Source organism: Perissodus microlepis, chromosome 7 (genome assembly GCF_051167445.1).
Source record: "Perissodus microlepis isolate ML-2025 ecotype Zambia chromosome 7, ASM5116744v1, whole genome shotgun sequence".
In the NCBI taxonomy this organism is placed as follows: Eukaryota; Metazoa; Chordata; class Actinopteri; order Cichliformes; family Cichlidae; genus Perissodus; species Perissodus microlepis.
Window position 1 is genome coordinate 36,111,293 of NC_140467.1, and position 16,897 is coordinate 36,128,189.

At 38.3% G+C, this 16,897-nt stretch overlaps 2 protein-coding genes across 3 annotated transcripts in view; one reads left to right on the plus strand and one right to left on the minus strand.

The window, feature by feature from the left end:
- Nucleotides 1-1,504, minus strand: part of musk (muscle, skeletal, receptor tyrosine kinase) — a 30,120-nt gene extending 28,616 nt beyond the window's left edge. The window contains exon 1 of the mRNA XM_084934831.1: nt 1,265-1,504. Coding sequence (XP_084790957.1) covers nt 1,265-1,379 — 115 coding nt within the window. The 5' untranslated portion in view covers nt 1,380-1,504. The remainder of the gene's footprint in view (nt 1-1,264) is intronic.
- A 2,484-nt stretch (nt 1,505-3,988) lies between these two features.
- rassf6 (Ras association domain family member 6) lies at nt 3,989-16,616 on the plus strand. Of its 2 annotated transcripts, none has more exons than XM_084934833.1 (12): nt 3,989-4,129; nt 8,318-8,902; nt 9,186-9,260; nt 9,439-9,517; nt 11,799-11,959; nt 12,399-12,490; nt 12,744-12,943; nt 13,028-13,129; nt 14,749-14,800; nt 14,890-15,008; nt 15,153-15,250; nt 15,613-16,616. In XM_084934833.1, the coding sequence occupies exons 3-12, from the start codon at nt 9,202-9,204 to the stop codon at nt 15,686-15,688; spliced, it is 1,038 nt and encodes a 345-aa protein (XP_084790959.1). In that variant the 5' UTR covers nt 3,989-4,129; nt 8,318-8,902; nt 9,186-9,201; the 3' UTR covers nt 15,689-16,616. The 2 variants fall into 2 exon arrangements, with proteins under 2 accessions (XP_084790959.1, XP_084790958.1); XM_084934832.1 differs by having other exon boundaries at nt 8,318-8,444.
- Nucleotides 16,617-16,897: the final 281 nt, after the last annotated feature.

Here is a 16,897-nt window from a genome sequence, read left to right on the forward strand (position 1 = left end):
GATCATTTACTTTTCACAGATGTTTAAACTCAAATATTGTACGCTATTGTGCAAAAGTCTTGAGTCACCCTTCATTTCTTTATATTTAGCTTTATATTTAGGAAATAGGTTCAGTGATCTATTGAAATATGTACAAACATCCCAGAAATACAGTATATAAGAGAAAATAGAAGCCAGTGTCCAAAGAGAAAATTTGAAAGACCTTCAGAAAGCTTGGAGAACTTGTTTTAGACCGCTTTAAAACGTACAAGAAAGTCTGGGTCCTTGGAAGCAAAAGAAAAAAATGAGGGGTGACTCAAGACTTATTGTAAATCCAGTGGAATAGTTTAACATGGTAATGTGTGGTAGATATTGTTTAAATCAAATCTTCAAGAAATACTTTTCTTTTCTTATTTGACAGTAGTTGATCTGCAATGACGTGGAAGAAGCTATGCACATCAATTCAACCTTCTGATCAATGACTTCCACAGGAAAAAACTACAGTCAAACCTAACCCTACACCATGTCAGTCCACCGTGTAGCTTGACTGTTACAATAGCCTCCCAGGCATAGAGAAACCGCATCTGCACCACCTGTTTCTATGAGACGATTTGTAGCATGTATAGCTTTATGTGTGTAGTCATTAAATAATTTCCAATGTGTAGTAGTGTATTATCTATGACTTCATCTCCATCTTGCATCTCATGACCCTGAAGCTGACCTTATTGGTTCAACAACAAGCTCAGGTTTGCTGTTTCCTCCCAATGTGGCTCAGCAGGAGGTGTCCCAATCAGGCTGAGATGTGGTGAAGAAGAAGCAGGAATAGCTAGTTCCCCACCACCTCTACCATATGCTTCAGAGAGGATATCCCAAAGTGTAGGAAGGATGTAGATTTAATCACATTTACACTATGTTGACCTATAAACACCTTCTCCTTTTCCCTGCAGGATGTGCAGTGGGAAACAGGTGATTACATGTGCCAGGAAAAACTCAGACTGCTTTCTCTTTGTCTTCTGCACATTATATTCACTTACACATGTGCACCCATCCAAAGGCACGGTCTTAAAGGGTTTATCCTTTTTTTTTTCGTTTTGTTCTTCTGTTTACATTTTGTGACATTTATTAGGATTGCTGTTGTAACTTGGCAAGCACATTGCAGCTTTCATGCATAATTAATCCAAACTTCATGTTCTTCTAATTATTCACCACGTCAGTGTAATAAGACACCTTAGAAAACTTTAAAAAGACATGCTTGAAGGACCTCTGGTGTAGGAGTCTCACTTACCTGTCTGCACGTTGTAACATGAAGGGATCAAAATCAGCAGAAAGACCAAAATGTGTTCCACAGTCGTCATCCTTGCTCTAGAATTATTGGTCAGACCATTATCTAGCAGATACATAATGAGACTATGGTGAGATTCCCCCAGTACATATAGAGATGTTCTTGTTGTGTTTCTCTCCTATGTGCATCGGCGTGTGTCTTAGCCAGGGACAGCCATGAGCTCTGCGCTCAGCAAGAACCAGCTCAATCACTCTGCGTATGTATCTGTGTGTGCGCGCGTGTGTCTTTTAACTTTGTAACTGACGGCGGCAGCTGCTTGCTGTCCTCATGTACAGTCACTCAGGTTGTGTAGTTCTGCTCTAAGCTCCACAGGCTCCAGTGCTGGTGTGTTAACTACATTTAAAGTAATCAACAAACAGTGTTTGTTTATCATATTCATATAAGACACTAGGTACAGGTTTTGGTCAGTATGGGCATACATAAAGACACAGAAATTCTGAAACTTCTACATTTTTTATATGCAGTGCAAATTACTTTACATTGGCATACTATCCTTTTTCTCATGCACCAATGGCTCCATGTAAATCTGGTCAGAGGTGTGATCCTTAAATACACACGTAAAATAGCCAAAAAGCCACTAAAGAGAAAGCTCATGTCAACCATCAAAAGAAAAATAAGGTATATTTTATCTGCAGATGTATCCTCTTTTAATATTAATACCAAGTCATTAATATTAATATATAAAGAAATTTACAAATACGTATTTTTAAAAATATATAAACAGGCTTATTTTAGCACATTACTTAACATGTATTTACTGTTATATATTGACACACACACACACAATCCAGAAGGAAGCCTTTGTGCCCACCTGTTGCCTGCCAGCCTGTACGTCCTGTTTTATTTTGGGAAAGGAATGGCATTTCAGTTCATTTGCTCCTTATCCATTCTGCTTCAGATACACTCTACTATTGTACTCCATCAGCACACACAGTTAGCTTCAGTCTGTCATCTGTGTAGGTTTAACTGTTGACTTAACGGATGTCACAGGGAGGTTTGTTTCAAAAAATTAATAAATAAAGCGGATTAAATTAAACGTAAAATACAAAGGATTGCTTGTTTGTGACCTTCTTGTTTTGTTTTGTTTTATCATTCTGTTCTCATGGGCTTTTTGGCTAATTAGCAAAAGCCTATAATGTGAGAATTCCTTAACTTACAGTCCATGTAAACGTTGTGTCGGATGAAATAATTCACATCTGTTGATTGTCTAGCTCCATTCACCCTTTGCTATTTCAAAGAGTACATTAGCCTATTATATAGTAAACAGTATACAGTAAATGTTATATAAACAGCAGCCCTGCCAAAGCACAGGATTTTATTAGTTTACACTGCTGCTTGACAGAACTGGGCTGTATGTAGTGTAATGAGTCCAGTTTTTTTTTTTTTTATCAGTTTTATTGTTTCATGAAAGTGTTACAACACCAAAGTAACCCAAACACATCAAAGAGATCAGGTTTTAACCTGGTATCAAACCAGGATAAAACTGAAAAAGATCCCACTGATACTGATAGGCCTGGAATCTCTGACTCAGCATTACCAGATGTCTCTGTTAAATATTTGCACTAATACTCTGACTCCCTCTGCTGACAGAATCGCAGCAGTGGCTCCAATTTGCATCAGACTGAGGTTTGCAAACATACTTTAAAGACGTCCATTGTTTTGATAACCTTAAACTTTTTAACTTTTTTTTCTCCACATAGGCTGTACTACCAGGTTCCTGCCCTACATTTTAGTATGTATTGATATGTATGTATTTGTTTAAATGTGTTTGTTGGTGCTCACATGCATGTGTATTTGACACAAATTGCTTATTTGAAAAGATCATTGGTAAGGCTTTTGAGATTATGACACTTGAACATAAAAAATTACATTAAACTCCAAAGTCATATTTTTCAGTTCAGGTCAATTCAATTTAATTTATATAATGGCAAATCACAGCAACAGTTACCTCAAGGTGTACTATAAGGTAAAGAGCATACATTAATACATTAAAACCAAACAATCAGATGACCCCCTATGAGCAAGCACTTGGAGAAAGTGGGAAGGAAAAACTCAACTGGAAGAAACCTCCAGTAGAAGCATGCTCAGGGAGGGGCAGTCATCTGCTCAGGGCACTCAGGGCATCGTGGGAACCCCCCCCAGTAGCCCAGGCCTACTGTGCATAACTAAAAGAGGTTCAGAGTCACCTGATCCAGCCCTAACTATAACTTAATAAAAAGAAGGAGTCAAGTTCTATTTTAAAAGCAAACATACTGAATGTTGACTTGTAGGATTTCGTGGTGTTACATGCTGTAACCTGAACATCAACAAAGTAGATGTTTGATCCTGGCAGTGTAAGACACCTGGTCTAAACTTTTAAAAGGACAAATGTGCAGGATGTGAATAAACTCTGTATTTAGAATTTTGAAGACTTTCTAGATGGTTCAGTCCAAATGGTACAAACATCAACAGTGTTCCAATCCCACTACAATCTCAGTTGATTAGTAATTTGTAAAATTGCCCAGCAGGCAAATGCAATGTGTTATGCATAACCCCCACTCTCACTCTCTCCGGGCATGCATGCACAAACGCACAGTTAAGTCGAGTCATATCTGGTGTCAGTCAGCCACTCCCTATGAACACTGTCTCAACATGTTCTGTAATAATTAACCAGCTGCTGTGGGGTGCTACACACGCTCACCTCCTGCCACATGCACCGTACTCTGGACCTCCTACCACAAACACACATGTACATTATGCACACATGAGAGCTCGAACATGGAGTGAACTTGCTTCATTCGATAGAAGATTAAAAGATACACTAGTCAGGTAAGAGGAAATTTACTTTTGGTACATGTTTACTTTATACTTTGGTTTGTTAATGTGTTCTTTGCAGCTGTAAAAGAACCAAAGAGTGTCTGGCTTAACAAAATGGAAATGAAAAGCGTTACACCTCTTTCTGAGCAACACTTGCCAGTCACATTAAGAAAATAAAAGACTGTAATAGTTGAATTCTTTATATTATTTGTATGAAAAGCATACTCATTCTATGTTAGCCACATGGGGTGGACACCAATGTCACAGACTAGAGCTCATGTGACTCGAGTCATACAGTAGCCTGATACAGCACAGTTTATCTGTAGGCTAGAGTAGAACAAAGCTGGGTTCTTTGTCACAATGTTTGTCAAGTTTTGCAGCCCAGGTGCAAGAAACAAACAGAAGGTATATTAAAATGACATAATCAGGTCAATTCTAGGGAGAAACAAAGAGCAAGGGCTATGTATGAAGACAGTCAGATACAGAAAGGAGTGGCAAAATGGGGAGGAGCAAAAAGTAAAGTAAAGGAAGTAAAACAAATACATGGATGTGTGTTTGTTTTCTTTGGCCTCATTCCGTTTTTATAGAACCACAGCTGACAATTTGAAAAAGGCTTTTACTGCATACACACACAAAATCATCTGTTCAACCTCCAGATAACATCGTACTAAAAGTAAAGTGAAGCAGTCAACTGTGGCACTGAATTGTGTGAAGTGTATATGCCAAAGAGTTGTAAAAGTTTCCGAGTGATTATCTCATGCTATCAGAACATATGCCCTCTCAAAATATAAATAAATAAATAAATCTATTTCCTGATGGCTTGTTTAGCGGATTAGCAGAGAGAGGGCTGTAAAGTGTTCACCTACAGCGGGTTTTTTACTCACCACTAGCCTCTTGAGAGAACATAAATATATGTCATGGTTCTATTCAAACGTCATATTTGATGCTGGCGATTTCTTTCTCTTTTGTTTTTCTTTTTGCCTGCAAGCAAGATTTACAACTTTAAAGGTCATTATAATATGCAGAATATTTTTTAAATGAAGAATTAATTCTAAAAATGTATAACTACATTGTAACAAAATGCAAAAAACAAAATTATTTAAAATAATTACATGTTTGTGAATACACTATAACAGCGGTCCCCAACCTTTTTTGCGCCACGGACCAGTTTATGCCTGACAACATTTTCACGGACCGGCCTTTAAGGTGTTGTGGATAAATACAACAAAATAAAACTAGTACCGGTACCGAAAAAAGGAAGATTTATTCATAACGCACGAGAAAAGACCCAGGAAAACAGAGTTAACGATAAAAACGATAACAAAATAACGCTGAAAACTGATAAAAACCCTGAAAACCATACATTTCACACCTGAGCCTCAACTCTCGCGGCCCGGTACCAAACGACTCACGGACCGGTACCGGTCCGAGGCCCGGGGGTTGGGGACCGCTGCGCTATAATACTGTGAATGTGGATGCTGTGTGAAATGGTGATAAATTGCTGTGCATTCTTTATATTCTTCAGTATATATACACTAGTTGTTTCCTTTATATTACAAAGGCTTATAAGAGGTCAGTGAAAGAGCTGACATTATTATATGCTAGAGCTTAAATTTTCTGCAGCTTATTATCATGTATCACGTTTTTATGACTAGAAACTGTTCTTGTCGATCACATTAGTGCTATGATTTCTTAAAGCAAATACCATTGGAATGATTTAACCTTTGCATACTGTTCAGGACAAATTTGGACCATTTCAAGATTAAATATAAAAATAAAATACTTAAAAATGTCTAAATGTCATTCTTTTAGCCTGAAGAGTGGCTTGAGAAGTATTGCCATGGCACAGATACAAGGTCTGAAATATGGTTGGATTATGGAGGTCCAAAACCCAGTTAGGGCCTTTCTGTGTGGAGTTTGCATGTTTGACCAATTCCAGAGCACTTGGGTTATTCTGGCTTCCTCTCACAGTCCAAACACATACCTGTTAGTTTAATTGATAATTCTAAATTGGGCATTTGTATGAGATATTGCTTGAGCTGCACTATGAAGTGATAAAGTGATATATATATTCATTTTAAATGGTTAAAACAAAACTTGTAGCTAAAAGTGCTTTGAGTGGTCACAAAGAACAGAAAGGTTATATACAAATGAAAGTACATCCTGTGCTTGTTTGTGCTGTGTAACTACAAGGAGGCAAAATAAACAAATGAGAATCTTTTTATACGGCGCAAACTGAGATTAAACTAACTGAGAGCTAAGATTAAAACAGAGCTCATAAGTGGGGTTGTGGGATCATAAGATTAGAAAGGCACGTGACTTACCAATGCTTTGAATGCACAGACTAGTTTGCATAGGCAACTTTTTGTTTTTTTGTTTTTTACTTTAACATTTAATTATAAATGTTTTTTTGTGAAACAAGTGAAGACAATGATTAATGATTATAATAGTTCAACACGGTTATATTTGTTCTTGCGATTTTCACTCTCAATAAAAAATAGATAAATTACTATGCTTGTAATGGTTAAATCTCTTAGATGAGATGATGTTCTCAAAAATGAGTGTTATTAAACTTAAAAAATGAAACACGTATTAATCTTAATAGGCAATTTATACATTCTAAAAAGAGTTGCTGATTAAAATTTGTTGGAAACCCTAAACTCTGCATGTTTAAGAGGGAAAACATACAAACTGCTGTATTTAACTCAAACACGGGAGCTGGAGTCAGCATGATGAGCATGATAATACTTTTTTTTAAAAACAATTTTAGCAAACATTATTATAAAAGTACATTTGCTCTATGCCATGTACTTCAGTACTTCGTTCACACAAACATGCCCACCTGGGAGTTGTTACATAGACCCTGGATTTTCAAATGAACTCCAACTCCAAGCTTCTATCATTATGATAACTATTATTATTGTAATTAGTAGGAGGAGGAGTTGTAGTAGTAGTAGCACACGGTTATAAACAACCTACAACTTAACATCACAAAGACAAAGGAACTGATTATGGACTTTAGGAAGCAGGCTCCTCCTCCTAACCCTGTCACCATCAGAGGGGCTGATGTGGAGATAGTTGAGGACTACTGGTACCTGGGGGTACACTTGGACTGTAAACTGGACTGGACCAAGAACACCAATGCTATCTTCAAAAAAGGGCAAAGTCGGCTTTTCCTACTGAGGCGACTCAGGTCCTTCAATGTTGGTAGGAAAATGCTGACCATGTTCTACCACTCGGTGTTGGAGGGCGTCGTATTCTTTGCAGCTGTGTGCTGGGGAAGTGGGGTGAAGACAGCTGATGCCAATAGGCTGAACAAACTGATTAGAAAGGCTGGTTCTGTCCTGGGTGTCAGACTTGAGAACCTGGAGGAGGTGTCTGAAAAGAGAATGCTAAAAAAGCTTGTTTCTATCATGGACAACCCCTCCCACCCCATGCACGCCCCCATGATGGACCATCGGAGCAAACGCAGCAAAAGACTCATTGCCCCGAAATGCAGAACTGACCGCCACAGTAAATCCTTTGTACCGGTGGCAATAAGACTGTATAGCTCTTCCTCACTCTGTAGGTGATTTTCCTGAGACGATTACCAATGTTATTCTGTTCCCTTCCAGACCGTGCAATATTACCCAACAGTACCTTATTGAATATTTGTTTCATCCCCCCATCATACGCTGCTACTCCCTTTATTCTATTGCACAATACTATGTCACTTTCTAGAATCGCCTGCACTGATACTTAAGTTATTTATTCACCAGGATATAGTTATATATATTACTTGTTAGAGTTATCTGATACTATGTCTTGCACTATCCTACTGTATATTACTGTACACTACTATTCTTATTGTATATGTTGTATATCTTATGTCTTATTCATCTGTTCCTCTGTCTCTCCTGCTGCTTTGAGCATGTACATGACAAAAGAATTTCCCTCGGAATAAATAAAGTTATTCTTCTTATTATTATTATTCTTAAACATAGTGTTTTCTATCAGAAAAGAATAAAAAAGAGTCTTGACTGATGCTTTGATATATTAGGGATTGTACATTGTGCTTTACTGTTACAGTGCCTAAATGCAGTTTTACATTAAAGTTTGTTGCCAGATTCAGTCAAATCTTCATGTGCACATAAGATACAAATACCAACGTTTTTCTGTAGAAACTGTGTGCTTAAAGTTTTGTTATTGTTATTGTTGTAGCTGGCACGTCTCCCTGTGCAAGAGGAAACAGTCAGTCAGAAAGAGGAGTGCCGTGGCTTCTGGTATGACAGCTGCTGAATAACTGAGATATTACTTACCAGCAAACAGGCTGAGGCAGAGAAAACCGGTAAGAATGAAAGAAATAGACATATATGACTGCTGTTTTCAGACTGCTGGGAGTTTTTGCAGGATTCCAGAAAATAACAGGAGAAAGAAGTTTTTGCTTTTTTGTTTTTTAAATGAGGCAACATGAATATTCCAGCAGTCCTCTTTGTCGGTCACAGACTTCGGCGTCTCTGACCAAAGAATAAACAAATGGTTAGGTCTACACTGTCATCACGGGTTGCTGGGTGGAGTGCTGCTATAAAATCTCTTAGAGACGAGCACAAAAAAGAAAGTAAAAGAGTGAATGCATGTTAGAGAGAGAGAGAGAGAGCAAGAGAAAGAGAGAGAGGGATAAATATAACACATCAGAGAGAGAGACAGAGAGACTGGAAAGAGATATTTAAAACACAGAAGGAAGAAAGAGGCAGACACAAAGACAGTGAGAAGAGAGGATAGCTCTGACTCACCATGTTAGAGGAGGTAAGACTCGATTTATTTAATTTGTTCTTGGAAACACTGACAGCTAGTTGAGGATTGTAGAAGTGCACTGTAGCTCCCAGTGTCTTTCCTTGCTCAAGTTGCACATAATGCTGGTTAACTATTTTTATGAAGCCATATGTACTACTACGCAATACTGTTCAACAAGTTGGCAGCATCTGGTGTTAGTCACCTGGTTTTACACTCAAGCTTACACGTATATGTTTGAGGTTTTTTTTAATAAAGTTTTAATTAACTTTATAAAATTGTTTGTTTGTTTTCACAGCAGTAGATGACCAGACATGAATGAAGCAGCTCTCCTCCCAGTCATCAAGGCAGGGAATGGGCGAACACTGTCCAGGTGAGTTACTTTGTATACTAAATGTCATTTATGTATTCTGTATTTCATGTTCCCTTAAGTGGTTCCAAATAATCTGACAAAGAATACAAAATATAAAATAATAAACTAATAAATATGACCTGAACATTGTCGGGCTGTGCTGTGCAAAACCTTGCATTTAGTTTTTTATTAATTTTAGAGCGGAGTTTCTCTCCCTGTTTAATACCTACAACTGCTTCCTGAAGGACCAGACTCAACTTCGCCTCACTTACGCTCAGGTATGATTTAATAAGAATTTGAAATAGGTTTCCATTTTGTTTCCCAATTCTTGGGATATACATATACTATATACTATATACTATAAACTATATACATTGCTAGTTAGTAATGATAATTAACAGGTAATATACAAAAGCACCATGATTCAATGGTTAGTGCTTTGGCTTCCTGGGGTCAAATGCACCTGCCTGTTTAGGCCTGTCTGTGTGGAGTTTGCATGTGTGTGGGTTCTCTCACACTACTCTGACAGAAAGAGATTGTTTGTCCTTGTCTGTGGTAGCCAATAGACTGCAGACCTGAGGCGTGTACTTCAATGTTAATCCTGGGTTTTTAGCACTGTGAAGGTGGATCACGTCTTACAGGTGTAGATGGTAGCTTACACTGCTAGCCTAACCTGCTCAGGAGCAGGTTATGTTCCACATCATAGATCAACAGGCATTTAACCACCACCTACTAGCCAGTTTTTCCTGAAAATAGCGTCACCATTCCTGGAAGATCTCCCAGACTTCTTTGCACAGAAAGTAAGTGGGCCTAAAGTTCAAGTAGTTTCTCCGTGTTTCCCCATTGAGCATCAGTATTAAATATAGATTCCTATGCACAAATTTATTCCTTGATTTTCTGTTTTCTTGTTCACAGTGAACAAATTTAAAACAGTGTTATTATTCTATAAACGTTAATTTATAAACCTAAAACAAAGCACCCATTTGTACTTGCTGCTCTTACTGCATATTGTATTTGCTTGTAGAATAAGCCTATTTTTTTAATATTTATTTGTTATTTGCTTGTTTGTTTCTTAGACCATTAAATAATAACCAATTATAATCCATTAGATTCCCCCATAATGATAGAGCTGTAATTTTAATAGTTCTGTTGTCTCATGCAGTCTCCAACTTTATAGCTATATGCAGTCCCGATCAAAAGTTTAAGACCACTTGAAAAATGGCATAGTTGAAAAATTTTGCATAGTTGGATCTTAACTAGGTTCCAAGGTTCCAACTGAAATAGGCTGTTTTAGAGTTGATCAAAAGTTTAGGACCAAACCTCCCAAAAAAAACCTGTAAACCCCACCAAAACAGAAATCAAAGTTCCAAACATGAACTCAGTATCGAATAGCTCCACCATTATTGTTGATCACTTCAAAAAATTGTTGTGGCATGCTTGATGCAAGCGTTTCCTTGAGGTGAGTGGGAACATTTCTCCAAGTGGTGAAGACAGCTGCACGAAGGGCATCTATTGTCTGGAACTGCTGTCCAATTTTATAAACTTCCCTTGCCAATCATCCCCAAAGGTTCTCAACTGGATTTAGATCAGGGAAACACACAGGATGGTCCAAAGAGTGATGTTATTCTCCTGGAAGAAGTCCTTGTCCTGTGGGTGTTGGGTACTGTAGCGTTGTGCTGTTGAAAAATCCAGTCGTTACCACACAGACGAGGGCCAAGAGGGATGCTCTCTGCAGCATCTGGATATGGTCAGCAGCCGTTTGATACCCCTGCACCTCCTGAAGCTCCATTGTTCCACTGAAGGAAAAAGCACTCCAGATGTTACGATGCCCCTTCCACTATGGCGTATAGAAAAACAGGTGGGATCTGCTTGTCATGCCACTAATGTTGGAAACCATCAAGACCATCAAGGTTACACTTTTTCTCATCAGAGAATAAAACTTTCTTCGACCTTTCAGTGTCCCATGTTTGGTGCTCTCTTGTAAAGTCCAAACAGTCAGTTCTGTGGCTTTCAAGGAGACGAGACCTTTGAAGACCTTTTCTGTTTGTGAAGCCCTTCAGTTTCAGACGCCATCTGATGGTTATTGGGCTGCAGTCGGCACCTGTAACGGCCTTAATTTGGGTCAAGGATCGTCCAGTGTCTTGACGGACAGCCAATTGGATCCTACAGCTCCAATTGGCTTTCTCCAATTGAAAATTTTGGGGTCTGGTGAAATTTTGGGGTCTTCCACTTGACTTTTTTGTTCCATAACCCTCAGGATCACTTAGGAAATTCCAAATGAGTGTCTTACTGCGTCCCACCTCAGCAGTGATGGTGCACTGCGAGAGACCCTGCTTATGCAGTTCAACAACCCGACCATGTTCAAAAAGGGAAAGTTTTTTTTTCCTTTGCCATCAGAACATCATGACAGTGTGACTACCTGACAGAAAATCCACATTTTTGCACAGATTTGGCCTTTTAAAGGCATGTGGTCTTAAACTTTTGATTGTGACTGTATCTAGCCATATAGCTAATAGTGAAGCTTGTTTTAACATGTCTGTGTATGTGTTTCTGTAACAGGAAGCAGATGGCACGGTGGTGGTGGAAGGCATGCTGAATATCTGCTGGGGAGTACGGAGACCAATCAGGCTGAAAATACAGGATGACAAACAAATGTTTCCATTTGTGCCTAAGACCTCTCCAGATCCCACCAGTCCAGTCAGCCCACTGGAAAGCAAGAGGTTAAAATCACATTTTGTACAATATTTTTAGTACTGGTGGGAAACAGTGGCTCTGTGGTTGCCACCATTGCCTCACAGCAAGGAGATCCTGAGTTTGCCTCCACCATCTGACCGCGGGCTTTGCATGAGCTCCCTGCGTCTGCATGGGTTCTCCCGAGGTACTCCAGCTTCTTCCCACAGTCCAAAGACATGCAATTGGTGGGGTCAAGTTAATTAGTGACTCTAAATTGGCCATAGGTGTGAAAGTGAGTGCGACTGGTTGTCTGTCTCTCTCTGTTATCTCTGCTTAAGATTGGCAACCTGTCCAAGATGTACCCTGCATCTCAACCAGTGGTAGCTGGACTAGGCTTCAGCTCACATGCGACCCTACTGCATGACTACAGTAGTTATATAGCTAAAGTGTTTCAGGTTTTGTTTTCATAGTCAATCTTTCTTTCAGAGGAATGTCACGATGGGGAGAATATGTTGACCTTCACCAGATAGATGAGATGGTTGAGACACCACAAGAAACAATCAAAAACCCTTCACCAGGTAAACGCTTTTTTCTCTTCAATATCTCTGTCATTTCTCAAAAATGCTATCTTAACCATTAAATTACAGTATATTATAGATATTGTTGGACATAAGATCTTGGTTTATGGATTATCATCAAATCTTATTGTTAGCTTTAGTTGAATGTTATGTCTACTTGTTTACACACATTTAAAACTGTCTTGTTTGTTGTAGTTACACCATATGTTGAATGTGAACCTTTTTTCTCTGGGGGTGTTTGCGCAATCTAAAGGACCACCTGTTTATGAGACCTCAACCCTGCGCCCTCCCAAGCAGAAGAATCCAGAACAGGAAGCAGAGTCCAACCTGTTCCGCTGTATGAGTGATGCCTCGCTGGTTAAAAGAAGGAGGAGCACGGGGAAGTCAGCAGCTCAAAGAGAAAAAGAAAGGCAGCATCGCTTTTCAATCAATGGCCACTTCTACAATTACAAAGTGGGTTTCTGCTTAAAACTGCCCTCGGGGCTTCTTTTCTTCATCATGAGTTTAAGGTCAGTGTTGTTTCACTCTGTTCCACAGACCTCGATCTTCACTCCGTGCTTTGGTACACCAACTAAAGTTCGTATCTCTAGCAGAATGACCACAAACCAAGTCATTGAACAGCTGCTGCACAAGTTCAAGGTAAGTGTGGTACCAGAGGACTAGTACAAAAAATGATTGTAATTTATTTTGTGTACATGCAAGTGCTGTGAAAAAAAGGATTTTCACCTTCTTGAGTTTTTAAAGGTACAGTACGTTTATGAGGTTTTTAATAGACAAAACCCCAATTTTGAACACATAAATATATATATATATATATATATATATCTTGATTAGTGTGTAATTAAATCTTTCAAGAAACTGATTAAACGTAGAAATAATGCATTAAAAATACTTTGTTGTGGGCACCATTTGTGGATGTCGCGATGTTGCGGTCTTGAATACAGTGTCCAACATGGACATCACCAGTCCATCGTTTTATGCATGTGACTAGAGACCAGACACACATATAATGCACCTCATAACTTTTCATTCAAAGGTCACAAATAGCTTACACACTGTACCTTTAAATACAAAATGCAGTTTTTAAATGATGATTTCATTTATTCAGGAGGGAAAAAACAGCAACCCAAACATATCTCTGCATTGTCCCCTCTTGTTAAATCATTAATTTTTTATTTATTTTTTTTGGAATCCTCATGTTCATTTTCAGCAGCCACACCCAGGCCTCATTACTGTCAGACATGTTGAATCAGGTAATCGCTTAAATAGAACCTGTCTGAGAAATGAAACGGGCTAAAGGAGCTCGAAAGCGACACACATTGCCTAAACCTAACCTACTTAAGAACAGATAGGAAACAAAGTCAGTGACATCTCAGTATGGAAAGGGTTACAAAGCCATTTCTAAGGCTTTGGGATTCCAGTGAAACAAGGTGATACCCATTATCCACAAAGGGAAAAAACTTGGAACACTGGGGAAACTTCCCAGGACTGGCCGCACTACAAAACTTACAACATGACCTCATTCAGGGCATAACAAAAGAACCAGGTTTATATCCTGTCACATCAAAAAACTAACACAGCTTTTCATAAAAAGAACATTATACCAACAGACAATGGTGATAGTGCGATGCTCTGTAGTTACTCACAGAGCAACTACAGAGCACAGAGCAACAGAGCAACTCCAGGTTCTTGCTGCTCTAGGACCTGGATGACTTATTGTAATTAACGGAATCATGAATTCCTGAAGGAGAGGTTTAGATAGCTTTTGTCCCTTAAAAAATGAAATCATGATCTAAAAATTGTAGTTTATATTTGGTCAGGTTACCCTTAAAGGAAAATTATGAACACAAATGAATATTAAAATTTGCTTGATGATCTGAAATAAATGAGTGTGACAAATATGCAAAAATCCAAGAAATTAGGAAGGAGTCAAAAAAAGAAATCACAGCACTGTTTAGGGAGGGAGGTACACTATATTGGCAAATGTATTTAGTCACCCATATCAATCACTGAATCCAGGTGGTCCAATCACTTCCAGGGCCACTGGTGTGTAAAATCAAGTCACTAGGCACATAGAGTTCTTCTACAAACATTTGTGAAATAATGGGTTGCTCTCAGGGTTGCAAATATCTTATTAAACCTCATGGATTAAGCATGGGATGTAAATAATGTATAGTCAGAATTCATCAAACCATAATAACTTCATCCAAAAAAAATATGTATATATTTATATATTTCTTTGGCTGTATGTTCATCAGATACAGAACGATCCCCAGGAATTTGCTCTCTACTGTCTTCATCAAAGTGGAGGTGGGTTCATCTTTTCCACAAGAAATGCAATAATTAGACATAGCACAAGAAAATGCTGCACCAATGTGGCACTTGTGTGCTTTGTCCAGAAAAAAGGAAGCTGAGTAACACAGACCAGCCGTTATGGGAGCGCACACTGCAGGGACCCTCTGATGACATCATGAAGATTTTTTTGATGGATGCGGATGAAGAGGAAGTTAGTGATGATGTGAGTGTAGTAGCCATGCCTTAACTTATGGTAACATAATGTTACCCTTTAAGTGTTTTAAGGTACCTTCATTTACTTCTAATAAGGAGTTTTCTGCTTTTTTTATTTGTTGCAAACTATATGGTAACATATTTTTCTTTGCAGGTAGCTCAATATCTGAACTTAGAGCTTCCAATCCTTGAAAAAGTTTTACAGAAACTCAAAGACGAGGAGAACAGAGAGATACAAACGATTGAGAACAAGTTAGTATACAATTTTATTTGCTTAAACGCTCTTGAAATGTTTTCTCACGAGTGCAATTAAGTTTTGAAAATAGAGAAAATAAATAAGGAGCCTAACGGTGCGTGCTTTACCACTTATGCATGACTACATCTTCCTTTACACCAGTCAAAAAGATGTGCATAACCAACATTCACCAGTCACGTATAAAAACTGTAGTAACGTTTGAGGTCAGGTGGTAGCGCCAATATTTAAACTTTCTCATTTATATTTTTGCTTCCTTATGGTGTCTGTATCTCTCTCTTAATCTATCTATCTATCTGTGTGTGTGTGTGTGTGTGTGTGTGTGTGTGTGTGTGTGTGTGTGTGTGTGTGTGTGTGCCAGGTACAAACACCAAAAGAGAGTCCTGTCCAATATGTTAAACTGTAAGATGTCACGTCCCATTGAGACTAGTGTCTAACAACTCACCTGATTTTCTAAAACAAGATTCAACATTCAGTACAGCACCATTTCCATGTTCAACGATGAAAGATCTACAGAAATATGAGGAATTCTTTTCCCTTGTTTTTTTTTCTTCACGCACTCTTTAATGTTATAATTCTGAATCTCTGATACATGATAAAGATGAACAATTTGGGATATAAAGCATGAGGCTGGTGTATATCCCATACAAAAATATATCATCCTTCCAGTCTTATGTGTCTTTTTCTATTTTAAACTGTAAAATAAATTAAAGATGCAAATGTAAGACGTTGCTGCCATAAATTGTAGTTCACTGTGTCTGTGAATAAATATGGGACCAGCATGGCCACTTCTGTTTGTGCTTTCTGTTTGTTTGAGTTATGTGTGCCACTGGAGCTTTTCAAGGGTTAATTGGACTCTGCTCAAGGTTAAATTGGATTCTAGTTTTTTATCAATGATCAATATATGTGTATATAGACTTCTGATAAAACTATATTGATTGTTAAAAACCTGCTGAAACCATAGTGAAATTATGACCTTTACTCTTTTTTCATGTACTTTGTTATTTTATATGTGGTTGAGTTGGATGGATTTTATTGCTGATTTCTGGTATTTATTTTCCTGGTTTGTAATAAAGTGTTGATTGGCTCAATGACCACAATGGAAATAGTTCTTGTATGTGGTGTTTGTCAAATTTTAATCCAGACAAAACTTTCCTTGAGTCTTAGCATTTGCACGTTCCTCAGACTCCTGCATTTTCCTCTCTACGTAGTTTTCCCAGTGTGTTTCTATCTCTTCCATGAGAGTCTGCATAATACTTTGTACTTACTGTAGGCCTCTGTTATTTTGTTTCTCTGCCTCCACCCTTTTTTTTTTTTTTGCCTCCATCTGAACCTCTCAAAGTGGCTGGTGGTTAATTTGTCACTTAGTTACTCTGTGCAGCCAAACATCGTTCCAAAGATGCCACACATGACAGGTTGAAAGTGGGGGAAATATGTCTAAGATGAATCATAAGATGACGAAAATGCCACTTTAATTAAATATAGCAATCATCAACAATGGTACAAACAAGATGACAAAGAGTGAATGCAATAATAGGCTACTTTAGGGGACAGATAATAGGAAAACTGGATGACAGGAGATAAAACCAGTAAATAAAAGTCTCTCTCATTTTGCTTCTCTGTGTCTGTGTGTGAAAGATGGAAAA